At 39.3% G+C, this 24,448-nt stretch overlaps 1 protein-coding gene across 2 annotated transcripts in view; it reads left to right on the top strand.

Moving 5' to 3' along the window:
- The window catches only part of RPS6KA2 (ribosomal protein S6 kinase A2), a 283,173-nt gene that overhangs the window by 31,439 nt on the left and 227,286 nt on the right, over positions 1-24,448 (top strand). The window contains exon 1 of one of the 2 annotated variants that reach the window (XM_019281323.3): positions 1,399-1,817. The exons of the other annotated variant lie outside the window; for it this stretch is intronic. Coding sequence (XP_019136868.1) covers positions 1,770-1,817 — 48 coding nt within the window. The 5' untranslated portion in view covers positions 1,399-1,769. Of the gene's footprint in view, positions 1-1,398; positions 1,818-24,448 lie in introns of those variants that run through there. 2 annotated transcript variants of the gene reach the window in all.

Genomic DNA, 24,448 nt, shown 5'->3' with positions numbered 1-24,448 from the left:
GTCAGTTTTGGAGCAATTCCTTGGAATGGGACTTGAAATCATCTTTTCCATGTTGTTGTGATAGATATCCTCATGATGCAGGATGCTTCTCAGAAAACTAGTCTGCAATTCTCCACCGTCAGTCTGAATGCCTGATGGCCAGAATAATCGAAATGCTTTTACCAGGTCTGCTGCTTATCTTCAGCTCTTGGTTTATCACAGTGATTGTCCTGGGTCTGTATCTTTCTCCTGACCCATATTATGACATACCTTGCACTTCTGTTCTGTGGCATTTTCAGTGTGCTGTCTCTTCAGCTGGACTTGGGGTGCATAGTGGCACTAGTTCTCAGAGTTTGGTCCTGCATCTTACTGCAGTTGTCCTTTGCCTATCATGTTTGGCCTTCCCTTAAATACAAACCTCTGCAGCTGAGTGTGTGCTGAATTCTCTTAACCTCCTGTTTCCTTGGCTTGCCTCAGACCTTGCCACTTGCTGGAGGTTAAACACGTGTGCCTTTGTAGGAATGGAAATTTACAGTGACATTTGATGGGGCTTGTGGTACTTAAGCTCCTGAAGAATGGGCAGTGAGAGGGCAGAGGAACAAACAAGAGTCCTTGTGGTAAGAAAATTATGCAAATGGCAGAAAAATGCTACAAGTAGAGATGGACTATTAGAGGTTTGAAGCTTGTGTGAAATCATATTTACAGCATAAAAACAGGAGATGGAGATTTGGGACCAGCTGATAGTGTTTGGAAGAAATTCCTCTCACAGTACATTTCTGTGTATTCTTACACATGCTGACTCTTCAAACACTGATCATGGAGGTAGCTTGACCATGGAGTGATTTTTAAACTGGTTAAATTAGCTGCTTCAGCATGGGCTTCATTCTTAAAGATGGGGATTATCCCATTGCCATAACTGGGAGTGTACACAGTGTTTGAGATCAGATCACCCTACAGTGCTTGCTGGTTTAGGACACCATTGGCCCAGGAGACACAACATTACTGGTGTGCTGCTGAGCCCTGGCCTTCCTTCTGAAGCTGAGCTTAGGTTGCAAATTCCCAAAGGGAAGGCAGCGATGCCCATGGTCGCTGGTTCCTATGGTACTGAATCAAACCCAGCATCGGTGTGCTCTATAAATACCTCCGTATGGATCTGTATATAACATCTTTGCTTGCAATCTCTCTGTAGAGTTTTTTCTAAAAACTATTCAGAGGAAATAAGTCTTCAAATGATTTGAAGAGAATGTAAGTGACAGGCTCTTTCCTGTGCTTGGCTGAATCACATACAATGTGCTTAATTAACAGGTGCACAGTGAGAAGCTGCACTCAGCAGGCAGTGCTGGGTCATGTTCAGAGTCCTGGACATTGGGTTTCTTTTGTCACATGGGATTTGAAAGGATCAGTGAGATACTGAGCATCTCTGTGCCTCTTTCATCTTCTTGTAAATTCTTGCCCCTGTGTAAGCACCCTTTTTAACTTTGCAGGTTTGGTTTTTTTTTTGGGAGCAATGCTGACCTCATACCTGTTCTCTTCCTCCTTGTGCTGACAACACAGCTGAAGCTTTGACTGGAGATGGAGTGTCTGTATTATAGCTTCCTTGTTTGAGTCAAAAATGAGATCCAGCCTAGCTCTTGCCTTTTAATCTGTTGCGGGGCTGGGCTGGTGTTTGGTGACGCATTGAGCTAAGCTGACTGCAGCGAGTTAATAGAGAAGGCAAAAGGTGTCGAGCCCCTGCAGAATGGCTCAAGTACTTGCAATGCCTGACCTGTATCCTGGATAATGAAAAAAAGATGATAAAGCTGCCTCACAAGAAATTGCAGAAATTTTTCCTTAAAAAGGTAAAGTGCTTTTTTTTGGTTTGCTTGCTTTAGTTGGGTTGGTGACAAAGTTTGATAATTGCATTGTTTATGTGCTCTCAGCCTTGTGATTTCTTTGCACTGAGATGTTTCAAACTGTTCTCTCAGTGTAATGTTATTCTTGGCTTGGGGTCTGGGTCACAATTAATATCCATCAAAAGCAGACTTCAGCAGCATGCTACAGGGGTTAGTTTGACTACAGATACAGTTTACAGGTTCTGTCACCCTGTTGTGTTATGCTGGCTTTTAGCAGTGCTCCTTGACTTAGTGGTACTGTATATTCTGAATCTGCCGAGCAATTTAGTGCTAAGTTTTTGCGTTGTACAAAGCAGAATGCTGCTCATTGACTGGTTCTCATTTAAAAAAAGAGCTGTTATTAGGAGATATGCATATATGTTATGTGTAGGCTGTATATTTGCACTCTGTTTTCAAATATATTCACAGAAATCACTGGAGATACAAATACATCTAATAGAAAACTGAATACTTTCAGGTAGAACTCCATTTAAAACTGAGTTTAAACTGAGTTTAAAACTATCTCTAGATCATATGTTTCTGTCAAGCACTACCTAGCTAGGTATCGAATGCTGCGGTAATTAGCTATCCGAAATACCATTCTTTAATTTTAATGTCTGCATTATCTGGATCCTTTGTTGGCAACATATAAGCATTTATCCCATAGGTCATGAAAACATACTGGGCTTTTTCCCTCCCCTTCCTTCTCATCTTGGCTACTCATAAACAGACTTTATTAGTGGTTGATTAGAAGTGCAGTCTCTTTATTCTGTAAAGCATCTCAATTTTCATGCAGGGCATTTGCAGTTGTAGTCAGTTGGAATTTTGTGTTTTCACCATGCGGTAAAATTTAACATATATGAGATTTCATGCTGATAGCTGCAATATGGTTCTTCAAAATAAAATATTCAACTTCTTTGTATACTAATTAAAGCAGTTTTAAAAGGGCACAAGAGAAGACAGTTGCATGTCAAAGCAAGTTGGATCTGGTACATGGTTCACTGATTTTTGGCACATTCACAGATGCAGATGGTTGGTTGTACCTTTTTCTCTGGAGTAAATTTTCAGCATTTAAATGTTGATATCACTATTGTGCTGTTGAACTATCCTTTTAGGGTTTCTTATGTTGACTGAGAAGAATTTTGCCATTTGCTAGTTTATATATGCCTTAATGCTGGCATACCTGATCAAATGGTAGTAATTCCATTGGGATATATTAACAACGGTGGATTTTTTTGTTATATTCTTGAATATAGGACTGAAAGCACCCAATCAGTTAAAGTGGATTAAAATGCAAGAGAGAAAACTTATGCTGGATTTTATTTTAATGTAGTTGTTAGAAATTTATTTAATTGAGCTACTGGTCTGAAGTGACAAAGTGAAAGAGGGTACAACCAAGGTGGTGATAAGCGTAAGTTAACATGAAATTCGCAGTAGGTTATTGGTAGTCTCAGGAGTCCCATAGCAACTTGTTCTCTCACAAAGATGTCTGTATGGTGCCACACAACAGAAATCATATATCATTCACCTACTCATCTGTGTTGCTGGCTCCTGGTGTTTCTCTGGAGGCAGATGGAGTATTTTAAACAAACTGGTTTTATTTGTAATAATGTGCAAAAGAAAATGGTGGAAAACATCTGTAACCCTTCCAAGAGTTATGTACAGGTTCAGTTTGAAGAGGCCTTTTTCTAGATGCTAAGAAAGGGAGGCATTGCAGAACAAGTGGCTAGATCCTGCCCTACACTGTGTGTGCATACTTTGCACTCAAGCAAGTGCATGAATTTATTATGACAGAGTCAAGTTTCTGTCTGATGCTGTCATTTGAATCACAGGAATCAATAACCTATGTCATCCTAGATTGCCTGAATATATCACAGCTAGTTAGTATAGAGAATTTTGCTTCCCTTCCTCTTTAATGAGGTTGTAGTGTTGTGGTTAAAAAAACAGTAATCTCCAATAACTGGAAGGTGAATTAGGTGAACTAAGTCTTTGAGTGGTGGCTGGGCAGAACTTACGAATATTTTTTGAGGGGGGTTGCTCTGATAAATAGGGAGTTCAGCTGATGATTTCTTTCTTTATTTACTGTGGCCACTCTCATTGCAATATTTTTTTGAAGCAGGTTTTGAGAAGGACTCATAGCCCCCTTCTTCCTTTTGTGAATATATGCATCTACCTGATGGCTAGCCTACATGAATATTGTTTAGATGTTGATGCAATTAAGTTAAAAGGATATGCTTTTAATTTTACATATAAAAGAATGCCCCAAATTGACAGATCGGACCTAAGTACAGTCCTGTATTTTCTGGCAAAAAACTATCTACCGAAGAATGACATTGCATTTGATTATGGTAGTGAACATCTTCAGATGCTTACTCTTCAATATTGTATACTAAAGCAGCAGTCAGACACCTTATCAGATGTTACTCAGCTTGCTGTTTGTGTAGGCACCAGCAGCTCTTAGACAAGTGAATGATTCATCTTGAGTATACGAAGGGTGGTTTCAGAGTTGAGTCTTCAATGGCTATGTTGACAACATGACTTTGGCCTGGAGAGTGACTGAAAAAGGACATGTTGTCTTTCAAGCTCTCAGAATCACACAGTGGTTCCTAAAAGAATTTTTTTCAGGACCAAAAAAATTAGTTGCTAAGAAAACATTTAACAATTTTGCCTACTGAACCTTGAAAGAACTGTTGTCCTTCCAAAGAACGGGCTGCTGCTTAACATGTGAGAGTAAATGTAAATTACATTTCCATGTAAACTTACCTGTGCTACTCAATTTCTTCTGAAAGCTTTGTCTGGAACAATCATGTAAAGACAGAGATGTTCCTCCTGTAGTGCTTTAACTAATTCTTGAATTAGTATGCTTTACAAAATTGGTATGCACAGAAAATACAGTATCACATAAACAGTTTGATTTAAGGAATGGATCTGAAAACAGTTGCTTGTAATAAACTATAATTCAGTAATGGAGTCAGCATGAAAATAAAAAGCTAGTGAAAAACATCTTGAATATCATTCTGACAGAGAAAAATAGGTTTTATTAAAAATGGGTAATTTAGAGTTTCACTGTTTAAGATTAAGATACAATGTTGCCTAATAAGAGAGAAGCACTTAAGGAAAACAAAGTAAGATGTCAGCTGATGCATTCTTTTACAAGGATCTGGTGCTGTAAATGCTGATTGAATGATTTATGGAGATGCATATGTTCTTTGTAGCATTAAAAAGGAGGATCTTTAATTTTTTTCAGCATTGTGAAAAACAATTTGGTAATGACTGCAGTATTGGCAGAATATTGCTCTGTTGTAGCTTGTGATAAATGCCTCTGCCTTTTCTCCATTGCCACCAATAGAAGTTTCTGTCTTTAAGGAATATATGACTGAGTCACTGATGCAAAGGACAGCAGAATGAAAAGATATCTAGCACCAAAAGAATCCGACAGTGTGGACCGGTTAGATGTCTTTCTGTACATTCTCACATGGGAGAATCATACACATGGGCAAGGTATTTTGTGATTTTTGTTTCTGGTACTTGTTCATATTTTATGTAAAACAATATGTTTCATACTATAAAATTAGATGTTTATCATATGCATGCTTATCTGTTGTGTTCTCAAGGACCTAGTCAGCTTGAGTTGAGGGAGCTGCTCTATCGTGGTGATGCTGCCTGTCCATTTTGGGTGAGGGGCTTGAACCCTTCATAGTGGAAGGATTTTCAAAGGCTCTCTCCCCTCCTGCATGCACACCACCTGTATAATTTAGTGTCACAGTTCCTATCCCCGGTGATGACATTGTTCAGTACAGGGTCAGCTCACAGGAATGCAGGGAATTCTAGTGGTGTTTAACTGACTCCTATCTTACTGTGGGACTATTGCAGGACTGTTGTGTTGAGGTAGTGAAACGTGCCTGATCTGGCAAATAGTTTTTTTCTGTCATGACTGGGACAATGTTAGAGAAAAATGGGGATAGTACTTTCCAAATATGTTGGAAATCATAGAAGGCATGAGAATTAACTTGGGGAGCTGTTTCAAACAAGTGTGTGGGGTTTCTCTTACGCTTTTCTAAATAACCTATCAATAGGGATGTGTGTGTGTCTAGGGGGTTTCCTGTATCTGGTCCAGAGAAGGTACAGGTTGCCTCAGTTGTCAGCTGGAGACAGCCTCCTTGGCTCAGGCTGTGAGGACCTAGGTGTTTGATTCATGAGGGCTTTGATTTGTGTATGAGGTTGGCACATCATGACCACTGTTGATATTGCTTTGTCTTATGAGTACATGCTAATGAATCTTCATTTTACTACTGTTAAGACTAAGATAGCCAAGCAAAATTACTTCAGCTTGGCAGTTGTAGGGATGTTTTTGAAGCCAGATATGGGAAAGGATTCCATCTGTTCCACTCACAATGCCTCAGACTGTTAAGCTGCCAAGAGCTGTTGTAGTCAGCAAGGTTGCTGGGTGGGTTTTGAGGATGATTGTTGTTCTTGAGTATGAAGATCTGAGGCTAGTCAAGTCAGGTATCTTCCCCCTCATGGTAAAGGGAGAAGAACAAGTTGGAGCTGGGACACCGGGTCGGGGGTAGAGCTTGGGAAAAGCAGCCTTGTGTTGTGGCTGCAGCTGCTGGAGGACTTGAGGGATGGAACAGGTTGGAGAGTGCTCTGTTTGTCACTTCTGCATATATGAAGCAAGCTGCTGCCCTGTGATCCCTATCCTACCTTTTGCAGGAACATCCATCTATCTCTCTCTGGGACTGTGGCAGGATTGGGCAGGAGGGAAGACTGTTTTGCCGCATACACTGGCCTGTTTCTCTAGGCAGCTGCATGCCTTGATTATGCCTAGAGCTGGTTGACCCCAATGCCGTATTGTCTTCCAGCTGTAAAGTGGTGTTAAGGAATAACTGCAATCTTTTGACCATGCAATAGTAACTGTAAGTCCATAGATGTTTTTATGAGGAACTTTGCTGAAAGTTTTGCTCTAGGAAATATGTAATTATTTAAAATAATCTAGTTCCTTGGTTCCCAGAACAGATAATGGATAGGGCATGATCACTTGGAGCAAGAGATCACAGTATTACACAGAAATTGCTGTCAAACTAACTTTTGAAGCATCTGTTTTATGAGGAGAGGAAAGAAGGAACAACTGGATGTTATTTCTGGTTGGGCTTTAAAAGGAAAAGCTGCAAGCAGGAACAGTTTAGTTCTCTTACTCTTGGTGAGACATTCCTGGTCATTAAAAAGACTTGCCTACTTCTCTGTCAGAATACAAGCCTTGGACTTGTCTGCGTGGCACTGGCAGGAGTTAAAGCTCCATGAGTTTTTTGGTTCATATGTTTTTGCAGCACTGAGTGACAGAAAATAAAACTTTGTTTTGTTGGTAGTTTATTTTGAAAAGATGCAGGAGAAGCTTTCTGAAGTGTACAAGTCTCCTAAACTTCACAAGACACTAAGAGGACAATTATGCCTTTGAACGTGTTGTTCTTGTAGCTGAAGTACTTGTTCAGTTCTTAGTGTCAACAAAGAATGAAGCAGGCTGTTCACAAAAGAAGAAGGAATTTCAAGTCAAGACAAAGAGTTGTAAAAGGAAAGCAGTAAAATTCTGAGTTTAGCATGGCTACAGGTGTGCATTATAATACATATAATACACATAAATAGAACTAATATAAAGACAAATAGTATGTTAAAATGGCCTTCAGTCATGTATAAACATTACACATGCTTTTGCATGTTATAGCCAAAAAGTTGTATCCCTATATAAAAGGAATAATAAGATTGAATATAAAAGACTTCTGAATTCAAATAGTTTGATCACTTTCAAAATTACAATGGGAGCTAATCTTTATACTTCTATTCTGTCTTTTCCTCATGTTACAAGACCTGTACATATTTCTGCCCTCTGTATTTGTGTCAGTGTTCCGAAGGAGTGTTTCATTTGAGGGAAGAGAGGAAAGGTTTGTTTTTGAGCTAAGCAACATAGGTATTTTTCTTCTCCTCATCTTATTCTGAGAAATAGCTGACCTAGTCAAGCTTGAAAGTTTGCAAAAGAATTGAGCCTGAGGCAATCTTCTGGTGTGCAGAATGTCAGTCTAAATAGACTTGAGTTGGTAGAAATAGAAGCAACTGAAGCATTCTGAATTCTTTGATAGAGGTGCGTCAGTAAATTCAAGAGGAGGTGGTGCTTGTGGAGGCGTTCTGGGAGCCACAACTGAGGCCACAACTGGGAGCCACTGAGGGAGAATGCAAGCCAGCCCTTGAGCACTGTCTTCACTCTTTCCTCCTCCCCCAAGCTGCATGTCTTGAGCAATGCCATGCCTAAGTCTGTGACCACAGCTCAGAAATATCTACTTACACATACTGCTAATATGCCAGTGAGACAGCTACTGCTGTCCATGGTTATGTAACTGGATTGCGAATGAAAATCAAGCCCAGTTTGAGAATTTGTATGTGGTGAATGTGCGTGCATCTGTGCAACCTGGGTGGAGGTGTGTTGGCATGTTGTTTGCTACACGTGATACAGCAATTATTTCTATAGGGTCTAAAAACAATAGAACAATAGGGGAGCACGCAGACAAGAAAATTCTTATTCTTGTACTTGAGGTGGAGGAAAAATAGGTTGCTTTTAAACTGGCACGCTGGCCCTAATGAGGGGTTTGGGTGGAACAGCAGTACTTATGTTCAACAGATTGATAAATAATATGAAAAACTCCCTGGACTTCTGGTAAGAATTAAGGAAGTAAAATATCAGCTGTATTTTCCAAGTCCAAAGATTCGATGGAGCTGATCCATAGTTCTTAATGATAACTTACTGCAGGCTTCCTTCTTCCCCCTCTTTAAAAAAACCCAAACAAACAGAGAAACAAGTGAAACAAATAAAAAGAAACCCTAAAACGTGACAGTGATACGGGAGGACCTGTGGAAATGCCAGCAAATTTCCATCTCTTAGATGTATCTGTGGTCCTCCTATAAAATTTCTTATGTGGAGCCTAACACTCTCTTAGTACTTCAATAAGCTTGTGATCTAGTGTGAGACAGACCTTGGTAGTGCTTTGAGAAATGTGCTGGTTTGGGCCAGGGAAAAGCCTGGAGATGCTAAATGCTACCAGGTGATCTCTGACTGCCACAACTGCTCTGTTTTCTTTCCCTGCAGCATGGCTTGGGCTGCATTACCAGCCTGCTTCCTGCCTTGCTCTGCTCCACTGGGCATCTCTCCTGGCCATGACACACTATTGCCCCCCCTGGGAGTGCTGGGAAAGATTCTGGGGAGAGCAGGACCTCGATGTATGGGGGTGTGGGACTGCTCTCAGTGGACGGTGCTTCTGCCTCCCTGGCTGAGGATGAAGGACTGCTTCATCTGTCTCCTGAAGCTTATGTTTCACCAACACTCTCTCATGTTGGTAGGACTGGGAGGGCTGTGGAAAAGGGTCTTGCTGAGGAATCTCTCTGGGGCTCCAAGATGAGAAGAAGCACTGATGGGCTGAAGAACCGAATGGGGATTTTGACATTAACCTTTGTAAAATTGATGTGATTTTCCTTGCTACTGCTAGCCTAATATGCTAATAAATATGTCTTATAATTTAACTTATTTAAAAAATTGGTAGGTAAAGAGAGACTACCTGAAACACCACTGTAAGATTAAATGCAAGAAAATCAACAAAAGACGATTATGCATATTGTCACACCCTTATATACACTAAACCTTGCCTTACATAGGTGTGTATCAGATTAATATGATATGTTCCCCGCCCCAAACTCTTCCTGCACAGTAGTGACATTCTCCCCTGGAGCACAGAACTGTAGTAATATCCTTGAAGACTATTTGCTAGAACTACTGTCTGAGGGCCTACTGCTGAGTGTGCAGAAAATACATGACTTCTCTTACGTGAAGCTTTCTAGTATTGTGCGGATTTTTGCACTGTACAGCAATTTCTTGAAATCTGCAGTCAAAAGTTAAAATTTGCGTGGAGATGTACGGTGTATCGCAGCTTTCTCTCCTGCTTGTTTTCTTATACATTTCTCTGTGCTTTATCAATATGCTTGGCATTGTGCAGTGTCTCTTAAAGAGATTGTGTGACTAATTCAATGTTAGTTCATTAAAGTTTTCTCTGAAGTACTTTTTCCTTTAGCTGGAGGCAAGCACAGGTGCTTTGAGCTCCAGGATCTTGCCACTGGCATTTGGGAAATACCTCAGGGCTTCAAATATGTCCCTGTACTCTGTGTGCTGGGGCAAGTGCTAGAGCAGTGTAAACTCTTTAAATAACATTTTTTCTGAGCTTCAGAAAGAAGCTCCCTGTGTGGCTGCACTCTGCTGCCTGCTGCACACCCCCAGGGGCGCTGACTAGTTAACTTTTACTGCAAATATATACAAAGATGGATGTGTATTTGTTTTTTAAAGCAAAATCAATACTGTTTTTACTGCTATGAATATGCTTTGAATCTCAAGTAAGAGAAATGTGCAAGGGATGAGGAATTGGAAGTCTGAAAAGTGCTACTGCCTCTATCTGCTCAGCTACCCAGTAGGATGAAATACCTCTGAGTCTGTGGTGGGTTGTAATTGCCTTCTGAAAGGATCTTCCACATACCTGTGTATAATATCAGATGAAAGCACAGAATTTAGGAAAGTATTGCGTAAGACCTGTTCTTCTCCCCAGTATACTTGATTTTGGTGTGTTGAAAAGTAGGAAAATGTGATTTCTTGGCACACATGATATGATGCCATTGTCAAGTGCACCCATATTGTAGTCACTGGGTGTGTCTCTGGAAAACAGCTGACATACTTTCATATTAAGTTGACTTTATCCATACCTTTCATTATTTTTTGAAGATTTTTGTGAGCAGATATATGGCTTTCTATGAAGAGAAGCCATTTTTGGTTTGTTTCTGTTAATGACTCTTAATTGTGGTTATGCTCAGGTCAGATACTGCAGCTTGTTGCAGACGATTCTGAGACCCAGTTCATGGCAGAAAATGCTGAACAGAATTTGGCATAACTGGTACCTTTTGCAGTGCGTTGGGCCTAATTCTGCATTTCTCATAGCACTTTTAAAATAGCCCTATGCCTTACAGGGCTGTTCCCCCTCTGTAGCTTCCATGGATACCAGGGCCAGAAGTAATAGCATTCCCTAGCTTGTAAGGATTGCTCTTCTGTAGTTTGGCTGAGCACTGTACATGCCCTAACTCCTGATGCACCCCTGAATTCTCCTGTTGCTGAGTAGTCCTATGCTGTCCACTTCCAAAACCCTTCACTGAGAATTAGTGAGGACTCGTGATGAAGAGGAATTTGAAAGGAGCACGGTGAAGGAGCACGACTTCACATCAGGACAGGCACAGGCTTGGTGTTCAAGAACCTGACTCAGACTGGAGTAATCACCTTATTCCATGGGGCTTCTGAGTTTACAATGAAAATAAGACACAGGAGTGGAACTTGTGTGCAAAGAATAGCTCAGCAGCTTTTCTTGGGACAAAGTCAGGATGAAATAATTGATGTACTTTCCTCCCACTTAGTTTGCACTTACTTATTTTTTTTCTGTAGCCTGTTATCTGAGCTTAATGTGTATACTGAGTTTATGTTGCCTTTCAGAAAAGCAAAATGTATTGTGGCTTGGAAACTCCTAGTAGAAAAGTCATGTTCAAATGACTGAGAAATCTTAGAGCCCTGGAAGAGAAGTCTGAGGCAGAATGTGATGTTTGCGTGAAAGATACTTGAAATATAGAAACTCCTCTCCAAAGCTGTAACTTTTAAGGAATTAGAGATTTTTTGATTCATGGGAATGCACATTTCTGCATAAGTTCTGGCAGCACTGTTCATAGTGTTGTCATTAGTCAGTTCTTCTTTTCTGCACAGGTAGTATGCTAGATTCTTTGTTTTAACTGACCTTGTGATGATAAATATCTGTTTCTTGTTCTGAAAATCAGAGCACTCCCCCAAATGACTTGATGATCAGTGGCTTCAAACAGGTACTTTTCCCTGCATGCAAATTTGTCTGTCAGGGAATGTACCTGTAAATCCTTTGTGCACTATTGTCATTCAAGTTATTTACCCTTTGTTAACCTGCAAAGCTCATGGTGTGTTTTAGAGAAGAGAAGGGATTAGCAGCTTCAGAAACAATTAATGATTACCTTGTGTGAGCAAGTTCTTTTCTTTCCAGAACCACCATTTCCTTTGCAGGTATCTTCAAGAGCAGTTAGTAATGTGGTTTTGATTTTTTTTTTTTTTTTTTTTTTTTTTTTTTTTTTTTTTTTTTTTGTCCTCTTTAATGTATTGCTCTATTTCTTGGCTGACCTTTTGACATACTTTTTTCAAAGCTTTGGTCTGTTATACTTCATATGTTTCTTTATGTCGATCTTCTTTAGCCAATGTTCTTCAGCTTTAGAAAACAATAAACTTCTAAGAGCAGAGTTCAGTAAAGTGAACTTACATTGATGCCAGGACCGTGTAAACGTTCTCAGTTGTCTTTGAGCCCTTTTACTTGTTCTGCTTCCTCTGATAATTTTATTTTTAACTTTAGGGTTACAGTGTCTGTGCTAATTCAAGGGTGGTTGCAAATGATGAGTTTTATTACACGAAACCTTCAGAGCCACAGTACTCCACTTGTCACTGGCTATGACTTAACAACCCAGATCCATTTGTGTTCCTTTTATTGACATGCCAGAAAATCCTTCGTGAGTTTGTACTTGATACAACATATGTGACCATTCCAATACCTTAGCCTTCTTATGTTGCACCTGAGAAGACTTTTCAAGCTACAGAACTATTCTAATGGAGGCTTCAGCTTTTTCTTTCTATTCTTGATGTTCATGCATTTCTTTAGCTCTCTCTTTGATTATACCTAGTTCTGTATATCCATTAGAAATGAACTGAATTTGTACCTTGATCTATACTGATAATAACAGGACTTGTTGGATAAACTGGGGCAGACTGCAGAGGGAAGAAGAGAAGGGACCACAACTGCTGCATGATATTCAAGCATAATCACTTTGAACACCTGCACTTAAAATTTAAGTATTCATATAACTAGATGTAAGCTAAATGAAGTGTGGAGGAAGAAAATGTGAACATACAGAAATTTAAAACCCAATCCTGCAGGCATTTTTTATCTATTATATGCAAAATCATTTAAATACTACTTGTAGTTGTGGTGCAGCTGGATGCTTGCACCAAATTGCTAGTCCAGTGCAACTTCTGTTGAAATTTTTAACAGTGGCTATGTCTGGTCATAATAGTTTGCAGTATGCCTGAAGGCTCATGGCCTTAAATACCATTGGTGCCTTTGGACTCACCCAGAAATTTTGAAATGTACAAACAGTAGAGTAATGTTAAGTTCACCTTTTGTTTGTTTGTTTTTTAATAATATTTGTGGAAACCCAAAGGAAAGGCAAGGGTCAAGATAGTGGGCTGCAAGTGAGAATATTTCGATGTCATTGCTAGCTTTGTTCTGTTATATCTTGGTTTAATGTTTCTGCAGCCTGGGCCACAACATCCTTAACTTTTAGCTTCTGGTGGTTGTGCTTTTATGAAATGAAACTTGTGGACACTACTGTTAAAAAATAGTTCTTGTTGTTTTGAAGTGTTCCCCTTCTTCTCAGCTTACTTTTTCAGGTATCTTCCCTAGCTAAAATTTAGGAATGCAGTGTAAGCAGCATCCTCCGAAATGTATTCCATGTCAGGTCCTCTCCATGTTGTAAGGTTTAGTCTTGCATGTGTTCTGGTTGCTGAAGAGTTACTCTTTCGATGTGTGGCAAACACAGATTTTGTAGTATTCTTGTTTTGCCAAAAGATTTCTAAGTCCAAGCAACTTTCTCTTGAAATCATTCAGTACTAAAGCCTTCCTAGAAAGACAGGTAAAACTTGATTCCTTTTTGCTTAAGACATAGACTATTTTGGAAAATTTATTTCTCTGACTTTAAGAAGAAACATCACTCCCAGAATGAATCTTAGGCACCTCAAACTACCAATGTTTTCATTTATTTCTTCTTAAGGAAAAGCTAGTGGCTGAACATGGAGATTTTTGTGTCAACTCTATTGCACTTTCTCCTTAGATTACACCCAAGGCATGCTGTTCTGAAAAATGGAACTCCCTATTCTTCACCAAAATGAGGCTTTAGCTTCTTCCTTTGCAGAATATTCAAGTTGTTTCTTGTCCCCTGGCATCATCCCTGAATTCTTTGCATTGATTTCCCATTTGTTTTGTTTTTATCCAGGATTCAGCACTGTTGCTAACAGCAGAGCACACATGCTGTGCACCTTCTGCTGCAAGCAGAAGTCATCCTTCCTTTTATTAGCTGTTTCAATATTCTGAATGCCATTTAGGCCAAGTTAATTTTTCTTACTCTTTTGCTGGTGTGATCTGTCTTTGCCTTTTTGCTTTAATTAGGATGGTCTTCCAGTTAATTAACTGCATCCCCTTGAACATGGGTATCAAGTGTCTGCACAAGTATAATCCATTTATATTTCTACACAGGCAGCTGCATTTTTCTCTTGCCATACTGGGACCAGTAGGTATTAGCACTGATGTGTTTCACCTTTTTTTTGTAGTTTTCCAGAGTGACGCAGTGTCTTCTTTCAGCAGTCATTGCTGACCTTCAGAAATTATATTTTAAAGGGTGAAACATGCAAGTATTTAGTTTTCAAACTCTCAGGAAGTAAAAGCAGCAATCTTGGCAGAAATCTCTTCTCAATGACTTCTGGTGCTACTATATAAAGGAAGGTATGAGTCATGCAATGAAGGTAGGTTCCTGTACATTTCCATGAAGGCATAACTTGGGTTTTTTCTCACCTGTCTTAAGCTTGATGCAGGCTACCAAACTGGGTGAGTCTTAGAGGGAATATAAGCATATATATATATATATATATATATACATGCTATGTTTTCTAGGAAGTAATAAATCTACACTTTAGTTGTGTGGGTGTAGAGGTAACTTACCTATTTCTTACAGCAGTTTTGTCAGCTCAGCAGTGCCTAATTTAACCTAAAAAGTAAGTCTGAGCTGTTTCTTCATTTACAGCTCCCTCATGGGTATTACCTGCGTTTAATCTCTCATTGGTCTCCTGCACCAAGCAGGGTAATGTTCCATCGAAAAACACTAGAAATTATTAACATTGCATTTGTAACTGTGCTTATAAACTAGGATTTAGTATTTTATAACTTTTCTAGCTTTTTAGTACTGTGTGCTGTATTTGCAAGACTGCAGTAAATTCCAAAAGATACTCTCAGCAGTGAGGAATGATAAGATGTGGCTGTGGGGTCAACATTAGATCTCCAGTGATGCTCTGTATGGAAGTTGTGGGATTGGTCTTTGGCACAAGCTCCCACAGTAGGTACCTTAGGAAGACCTGTCCCTGGGGGGAAAGGCTGGGTTGGATGGTGTGAATGGAAGTGTAAGATTCTTATTTTACTGGCTTTAATCCAGGATGCACCCTTTCTGAATTGAATTCATGATGACAGGTAAATAAGATTTGCAGCACAGACCATATATTTTGTTTAATGTGAATTTCCTTGCCCCTTTTAATAAATTTGGGGGTTAATTACAATGTTTCAGCCTTTGACTAGAGTAAAGTCAATGCCCTGTGACATGTGCCTAAAAGAAAAATATCTTTCTGGCCAAATGGAAATAGAATTATTTTCTAAAGGAGATTATTTGCCTTCAGCTGTTCCCACAGGCTGGTGAAAGTTGTGCCATTCCTAAAGCAAAGAATGAAGCCCCTTTCAAGTAGGCACCAGGTCATGTTCAAAATTATATCTGAAAAGTCTGTAGGCTGGGGAGCTCATTAAGATCAGGAGTCGGAAGTTTGCAAGTGTGGTTTTTATTTTTATGATTGCATTGAAATTAGGGATGTTTATTTAATCTTTAAAACATAAAGGGAAGTAGGCAGTGTTCAAGGAAAAGCAAATCTTAGTATGTCTTTAATAGCCGTCTAATAAGACAGTAAGTCTTAAAATGGATTGGCAATACTTTACTGCACTACAATGCTAGAATCCAATAGATCATATTAGTATAATCTATTAGAATATATTAGTATAAAGTTATCAAGGAACTACAATACATGTCATTAGCTTGAACTGTAGTTAGCTTTTTCTTCTTTTACCATCAAGTTTTATCTTGCAGTTTCTTGCTTTGCTCACAGATCTCAGGGTTCAGATATTCCTCAGCTCTGCTTTCAGAGAAGTAAATTAGTAGGAGTATGTATTATACAACATGATTTTTCGTCCCCACTTTTCTGGCTGTTGTTAGTTAAATAACGAAGGAAAAGTGAATGGATTTTACTATGGCTTTTTACTTTTAGAATTTGGACTTGCCTTGTCTGTTTTTTTCTGTGCTACATTATTCATTCCCCTCCATTATACTGCACTACACTTCTCACTTCTGAAAAACTGCCACACAAAAAACCTTACAGATGTCTTAATATGTGGTTTTTCTAAGTGACAATTTCTCTGCTGCTCCATTGCTTGATGTTGTTTGAAATGAGACTCTACAAGCCAGGTGATAGACTTGTATAAAAATCATTTCTGTGAAAGTTTTTCTCATCCCAAACTAGTTTAAAATTCTGTTTTATGTTATCTGCATTATAGATATATAAATATATTTGTGAGTCATTCAAGCTACCAAAATGGAAAATGAATCTAGATTTCAAAACAAAGCTCTTGCATGAGGTTACTCATTTGATGGAGCTCTTAGGGCATTAGCTGCAAGCTGTTGGTACTGTATTACCGTGGAAGGCTGATTGCAGGAAGCAGATAGTTCTGCTTCTTTATGACTGGATGTTGATAGGATCTTTCTCCCTTTTATTCTCCCTTCCCATTCTCCCTGCTTAGTATTCATATTGTTCTTCTCTTTCCTCAAGAGTAAAAGAAGCCCTGTTGAAAAAAAACCAGAAAATAACCTTCCTAGCTGCTTGCTCAAATTATAAGCACTCTAAATCTGGAAAGTAAAGGTACATTTACACGTCATTAATGACCAAGGTGACTGCTACAGACACTGGTGTTTCGTGTTTCCTTAAGCTTTTTAATAAAAAAGAAAATGAATGCATATTTAAATTTAATCTCAAGGGGATTATTTCTGGAGCCTTTAGCAGAATGTGTTGTTGAGTTCTGAAAATCAAGGAGATCTTGCAGCTGTGTCTGCCCTTTGTCTTTTGTTGCTACCTCCTCAAAGAACAACTCCTTAACATGGGAAGGCATCCACTATATCTGTTGTCAGACTCTGGTGGTAGACAAAGTCATGTTGGTACAAGAACTAATCAAGCAGACAGGAACTTGACCAGAAACATCTAAAAATAATTTTTTGATGCTTCTTGCTTAGGGAATAGCAGTTGTTTTTGTTTAACAGGAAACACTTGAAGGTACAGGGCTGTGTAGGGTTAAATGAGCTATTCATGAAAGCATTAAAAAAGTGCAAGTGCATATCAGTTTGAAGAGCTGTGAGATGCCATGGCCTTGTGTACCTATGTATGTATTCACAAGCAATACTGCTGGTGTGTTTATTGTATGCTGAAGATTCAACCTCTAGTATTGATTTGCCTGAATTACCTTGCAGGATGGAATTGTAAACATCTTCATTTCTTTGGGAAAGAACTAACAACTCAAGTATGCTCGGGGGATAATAGGTAGTTGTGAAAACAACTTTCCCTCCATAGATGAAGAAAACATGTAGCAGTGGTGGGGCGGACAACAAAACAAACGTACAGCCCCACCCCCAAATACCCAGCAAAACAAAAACAACAATTTCCCCCAAACAACAAAACCACCCCCCTCCAAAAAAACCCCAAACCAAAACAATAATAACCCTCCCCCCCATCCCCAAACCAACAAAAACCCCAAACCCACTTAATGAACTTTGCAAGTTCCTTTATTTTCTATGGAAGTCAAACAATTTTCTCATGCCTGAGTTTGTGTCAGAAGGCATCACTTCAATATTTCAGGTTTTGGGGTAGTAATAAGACTGCATTATTCATTGAGTGATACAAAACAACTGTAAAATAGGTGAAGATAGCAGTAAGAGACCTGTTGATTAAAAAGAAATTGCAGAGGAAACTGTGATAAAGCTAAGCAAGATTATTTTCTGTTTTGGTCTTAGCCTTTCTGTTTGATGCTGGAAGAGATGTTTTTTCTCCTCACCTTGAATGCTTTCTTTAACTTTACATCAAAGAGTTTTTAAAATAACCTTTTCCTACTAAAAGCCGCAGCTATGCTATCTTTCTTAGTATCAGACTGTAGTGAGAAAAACAAATTCAAGTGCAGAAAACAACCTGCTTGATTCAAAGAGAAGCCCTACAGATGGTTGTCCAGTTGTATTTGACCAAAGAAGTAAATCCAGGCTAATAAAACCTATTATTTTCCCTAGCTGCTAAGCAGAGCTTACAGTGACCTCCTACTACTGAATGCTTCTGAGGAGGCAAATATTCAACTACTGCAGTGATAAAGTTGCAAGTACCCAAGATGGGTGTGTATCTTAATCCTCACGTACGAATGTTCCACTAAAAACTTGATGACAATTACTGGTGTTTGTGCAGCTGGTGTTTGTCCAGCTTCTGTGTTGAAAATCTTAGAATTGAATCTCTGGCAAGTAGCAGTGGAAGAGGTGATAATATGGGCACCAACTTAAAATGGATATTCCATCTGAATATGAGGAAAAACTTTACTATGAGGGTGACAGAGCACTGGAACAGGCTTCCCAGAGAAGTTGTGGTCTCTTCTTCTCTGGAGATATTCAAAACCCTCCTGGATGCCATACTCTGCAACCTGCTCTGGGTGAACCTGCTTTAGCAGCAGGTTGGAATAGATGGTCTCCAAAGGTTCCTTCCAATCCCAACCATTCCGTGATTCTGTAATATGGGACAGAGAGGTTAAGGCAAGGGGGACCAAACCTGTTATTTAGGCAATGTGGTTACTTAATGTAAAAGAAAGTGAAGAAAACAGGTTAGGACTCTTCTAGTACCTTTTTCTCCTCTTGCCTGAGAAGTTGGTTCCTGAATTGAGTACCACTAGTCTGTATTGATGGACTTAGAACAAAAACCCCATAGTTAAATTAGTAAAGCATTTCCAGATTTTCTTTTTCACTCTATGTACACAAATTTGTAAGGAAGAAATGAAGTCCTTCCGTTATTTCATGCTCAGAATTCAAAATTTAAAGTTTTCTTTTAATATTGGTCAAAATTTTGCATGATCATGATGATAGGGAAATAAAATGTGAAAATATCAGAAAGTTGTTGAATGTTAGTGTTTTCAGGTAATCTTTTTTGCAGTAGAATATAGATTCAGTGTTGTTATAAAATCTCAATTTATAGCTACCATGGTGTGCCAGATAACATCCAGGGGAAACTGAACATTCTCAAAAGATAACATATCAAATTTAAAGGGAAGGGAGATGAAAGGCTGGGAAACCCCGCCTCCTCCACTTCTAACAAACTGGGTGCAATTACTAATAAACCCCCAAAACAGGCTACTGAGAGTAGGACTGGGATTAGGACAGAGAAACCACATATCATATACCCTTTGTACAACTGCCTGTACCTCTGTTAACGTCTCATAAATCATTCTCACCAAGCACAGCAAAATAGAAAACCTGATTCATACCCCTGCTCTGCAAAAATTTCGTATCAGGGACAAGATCAGAGCAAGTTGTGGATAGGCAAATAACCCTAGGGACCAGAAAGGCATTAATACCTCAAACAAGCCTAAGGACTAAAAAGACATCAGTACATCAAGCCAGAGAAACATTATGAACTCAAGCAACATGGTGACTACTTTATCCCAACACAAAATAAGTAAATTCAAACCTAAATGTAATTAGTACAGGTTTTTTACTTCTCTTTGAGCCCCACATTGGGCACCACTAATTATTTGTGCTGGTTTGGGCAAATGTGGAAATATATTCTCTGAGAGAAAGCAGGTCACAACCAGCCCTCTCCCACTTTTTCCTCGAAGGAAAGTGAAAGAGATAAAAACTATTTATTTAACAAACACACAGGAAAGGGATACTAATGCTAAATAATAAAACCTCTTGCTGTGGAAGAGAAACTTGGAAAAATTTCAGAGTCCTTCTGTAGATCTCTCTCTCCCTCCTCGGAGCTGGGACAGGTGTGGCCCACCTCTAGGGCCTCCACCTTGGTGGAAAAAGTCCCGCTGTGTTCTGATGTTGAAACCGTCCAGCAGAGAAAAAGGGAAAAAAAAATCGAAGTCCCAAGAAAACAAAAGTTCAACTCTCTGTTTCTTGTGGGAGAAAAAGTAGCTGAAAGCTGGCTGGAAAGCAAGCAGGGTGCTTCCTCCTGCTCCTCTCGCCATGGCAGAACGCAGAGAGGTTTTATCAGTGTCCTTGAAAACAAACTGCTTTGAAGAGTTCCCTTGGTTTTTCCTCTCCCCCATCTCAGGCTCAGTTTAAAGGCACTGAAAGGCACAAAATTAATTTCTAGGCATAGAACAGTGATATAGGATCATCATAAAGTCACCCCAAGACACGTGGAGAAAAGTAGGAGCAAATGTATAGTTATATACAGTTATAGTCCCTGAAGAAAACTTTACTCAGGCTCCTTTTGTGCCTTGGTAGCATCAGCCTTGTCGTGAGCATTTTACCAGCTGTCCTGTTAGACTCCAGCGTGCTGGTTTCAGCTTCTGATCAAGGTAGATGGAGTTCTTGGGTCTGAAGCAGCGTGCTGTTTCTGGTATGCTGGGGGAAAAGTAATCTCTTGCTCATCTTCATGTTAACATCTGATCCAACTGCCTGTTCAGTATTAGCAGTAATGAAGAGTAGTAGCTTGTTATGCTGTGTGCGTGCATGTATGGGAATATCAAAGCTGATCTGTGGTTTGGTCCTCTCTTTAGGAGAGAAGTTAAAAGAGCATAACAGATGTTCCCCGCAAACAGCTCCAAAGCTAGCAAGGCTGCATGAGCAACCAGTCTCGTGGACAGAAATGGTGCAAAACGCAAACAGCCTGCTGAATGAGATATACCCAGCTCCTGGTTTTGTCCATTGTTTCCATGGCAGCATGGGGCACTGCGGCCTGATGCAGCTGAGCAAACTGTTCTCCTCAAACCCTGCTAAAGACTATCTTTCATGCTTGCCAGGGAGTGAAAGGGAGAAGCCTCCCTACTTGGGCTTGTTGGCAGCAGTGCTTCTCACAGAAAGAGAAGCTAGAGTTTACAGAAATTAATTTATGGGCTGTTAGGGAGGAGGAGTAGGAGAAGACAGTGAAAACAAGGCAGAAGAGCCATCAGAGACGAAGGTGACTGACAGTAAATGTCCGGTCAGAAAGACACAAGAGTGAGAAGAAAAGGTGGAAACACCTCAGCAACAGTCTTCAGAGGACTGAGCTGGGAAAAGAAGGCCAGGGTGACTCAAGGGGGATGGATGTCTATTTTGGGGAAAATGAAAAGGAAAGGTAGGAGGGAGTGTCTGTAAACTGTTGGGAGGATCTGGCTCAGGTGGGGGCCATTCCTGCAGCCTTCTGACAGGGAGATCTCCTTTCTCAGGGACATATGACCAGGCAGGATGTGAATGGAGAAGGAAAGTGAATGCTTTTGATTGCTGTTGCTTTACAAGCTCCCAACCTGCGTCACTGTATAAGAATCTGTATATTTTTAATTAAGAATGTCAGTTTGGAATCCTACAAGCCGATTTGAGAACCCGTATTTACAGATGAGCAACTTTAATTTTCCTCTTACGTTCTCAATGAACAGCATATGAAGGCGGAAAGAAAAAGAGATGCTCTGTCTTGTAACTCAAAGTAACACTATCAATGTGGGAAGAGTGCTCGTGCTGAAATTTCTAAGCTTCAAAGTGCTGTTAAACTGAGACTAACAAAATTAGAAATACCACATATTTTGGTAAGAAGTACATTTGGTGTTATTATTGTAACTTAACGTGTGATAAGATAAAATAACCAAGTGTGGCTACTTGAGAAGACTCTCTAAATAAAGCAGATTTTGACCTTTTATTTCTAGTGAAAGTTTATTCACCTTTGGAAATATGTAAATGAAATGCCCACTGAAAGTGACCTAGAGTGGTAGACAGTTACTTGGAGGTCAGCAATGGGATAATGTTTCACATTAACTGAATTGAATGAAGGATGAGCACAAAAACATACAAAATTTGCTAATTCCTTTTAAGCCCCCACTAATCTTTGTGATTGTGGATAATCCTTCAGGATGGCACCAAAATCAGTATGTGGACTGCAGTCATAAGCATGATGTTTAGCCTTCTAGCATTGCTTGTAGCCCACTAATGCTTTTAAGAAACTGCATTGCACATAACTTCTATTTGACCAAAATAGGAATTATTCAAATTTAGAAGTGTCCCTATCATCCTCTTGTCCTCTGCTCTAGGTTTCTTCAGGAAGATTAGACTGGATGGTGTGAAGAAGACAAACATGTTTTTCCAAATCTAAAGGCACAGGTTTGTTTAGGCTGTGTTTAATCAAGCATGGAGACATTGAAAGCAGGAAAGTTCCTGACTTGCTGGGGAAAAAAGCAAATTAACACCTGCATGTTTATCATATCTCTTTATAAGTTATGTTCTGGGGCTATTTACTTCGGTCTTAAGGTTCTTTACCCAAGCTACCAAAGATTAAGAATGCTCTCTCTAGTCAAAGGACCAATTGACCTAACATGGTTTCCTCTCATTCCTTCTGTTTTCTTTTCCATCCCTGCCACTTGGAAGTCTTTCTCAAGACAAGCAGGCTGAAAAATTGAAACCCTAATCTTAGAGGAAGAATCTATGCGTCAGTTATGCCTAGACAAACTGCTCTTATTATATGCATGTCATTCTTCCTTCACCAGTCTCTAGGTTGAATAGTGAGTACTGTTTCTAAAAGATGGAAATGTACTTCAGAGTAGTCTTGGATGTGTGACACAGGAAAATGAAGGGGTGTAGATATGGGGGAAAGTGTCTGTACAGTTAAAATATCATGTGCTTCATTAGGAATATAATTTATTTGAAAGTCAGGGTTTTTTTTACAGTTTAGCTTCACAAGCTTTTATTTACTCTGTGCAGCACTGATTTCTGTGCAAACTGCTCCTTCTAAGCTTTAGCAGCACTGCCACTGCAACTTGTTCAGACAAACAGATGGTGTGCTATTAAATCCACCTGACTGTCTCATCAACAGGGGCAGTAGGATGGTTTAGCTGCTTTTAGCAAGAGGGAAGAAAAATCCAGCATTGATATTAAAGCTAATAGATGCAGCATTGTTTATGACAACCCTGATAAGTGATAAGGGGAACTTTTGAAAGTCTTGCCTAGATTTTTCTTTTTTTCATTTAGGTGATACTTTATCTTCACTGTTTTTCTCTTGGTTTCATTCTGGACCTTTGATTGTTTCACCTTGAATATGTTACACTAGATGAAAATAAACCTTGTGCTTAAAGACCAAAGCTTTTAGTCAAGTGAAAGGAATTGCTATCTGAATATGATATCAAGCTCGGTATGATATCTTACAAAGGTTAAAAGCAGTACTTACAAAAAAAAAAAGGATTGTTCTTGTATGTATGAATAATTTGCAATGACTCATGCAGGTTACCAAATAACCTGACTCAAGGACTTTGTTACTGGCAAAAACTGATCTGTGAGAAAAGGCCACAGCTATTAATCACTGCCCATTCTAGACTTGTCAAGAGAACTTAGTGGAAAGGTACAAATGAAGAACAAAAAACCAACCCCCAAATTATTAGTCTACTTAGTCTTATCAAAACTGTAATATTAACTTGGCAAATATTGATTAGTTCCTGATTTTCCCCTTCTGTAAGTGGTGGTTGATATTTGCCTGGCAAGCAACTAGCCCTGCTGTAAGTTTTGATTAGCAGGGTTGAAGGGCTTTTGTTTTGGTTCCATTTTGTTTGCTGTGCTGGAGTTCAGTAGTATGGGGAGGAATGTTTGCACAGCACACATTTCTTATGGTCTGAGAGCTTGGTCATGTTTTTATGTGAAACTAGTGATATAGGTTCCTCTTTCTAATAAATGATCACTGAGTTCTACAGCAGAGGAATGTAGAGCAAGAAACCACATGGAACAGATTTATAGGATTGTTTCATCTTTCAAAAACTAAGAATGAATGTGCTTCTTATATCTACATGTATATCAGTTATTTCTGTTTGGTAGCTCTCAAAACTGCTTTTTCTTTTATTTTTATTTAGATGATCCATACTTTCTCATTCACAAAAAGATTCAAGTTTTATGATTCATTCTGAGCTAAGACATTTTTGGAGACCTATTGATGGGTGGGAATATGTGAAAATAAAGATCAAAAGCAAGTGTTGTGAAATGGAAGAAGGACAGTGGGAAGTGCTTAAGTTTTCTATATTAAATAACTAAACCTCAGTTTTAATGGAAGAATTCCCACCACTTTCCCATGATTCTTAATACCTTTAATGGTGAGGCAGGGTGGAGGACTTTAAAAACTGGATGGTAAAATGCAATGCATATGAAAAATACAAAATGGCCTACAGAGATACTGTTAAAGGATATGGGCTCCAGAAGCAGAAAAAGTATGGCCAGATATTCCTATATCAAAGTAATAGCTGGTGATAAAACAGAGTGTCAGAATATGACTCCAAACACATAGGATTGCAGCATTTTCAATCTACTCCAAAGATCACCTCTCCATCCACTTCTTGCTTTTTTCCCCAGCA

This window comes from Corvus cornix, chromosome 3 (genome assembly GCF_000738735.6).
Source record: "Corvus cornix cornix isolate S_Up_H32 chromosome 3, ASM73873v5, whole genome shotgun sequence".
In the NCBI taxonomy this organism is placed as follows: domain Eukaryota; kingdom Metazoa; phylum Chordata; class Aves; order Passeriformes; family Corvidae; genus Corvus; species Corvus cornix.
The sequence above is the reverse complement of the archived record's forward strand: the minus strand, read 5'-3'. Positions and strand labels throughout refer to the sequence as shown.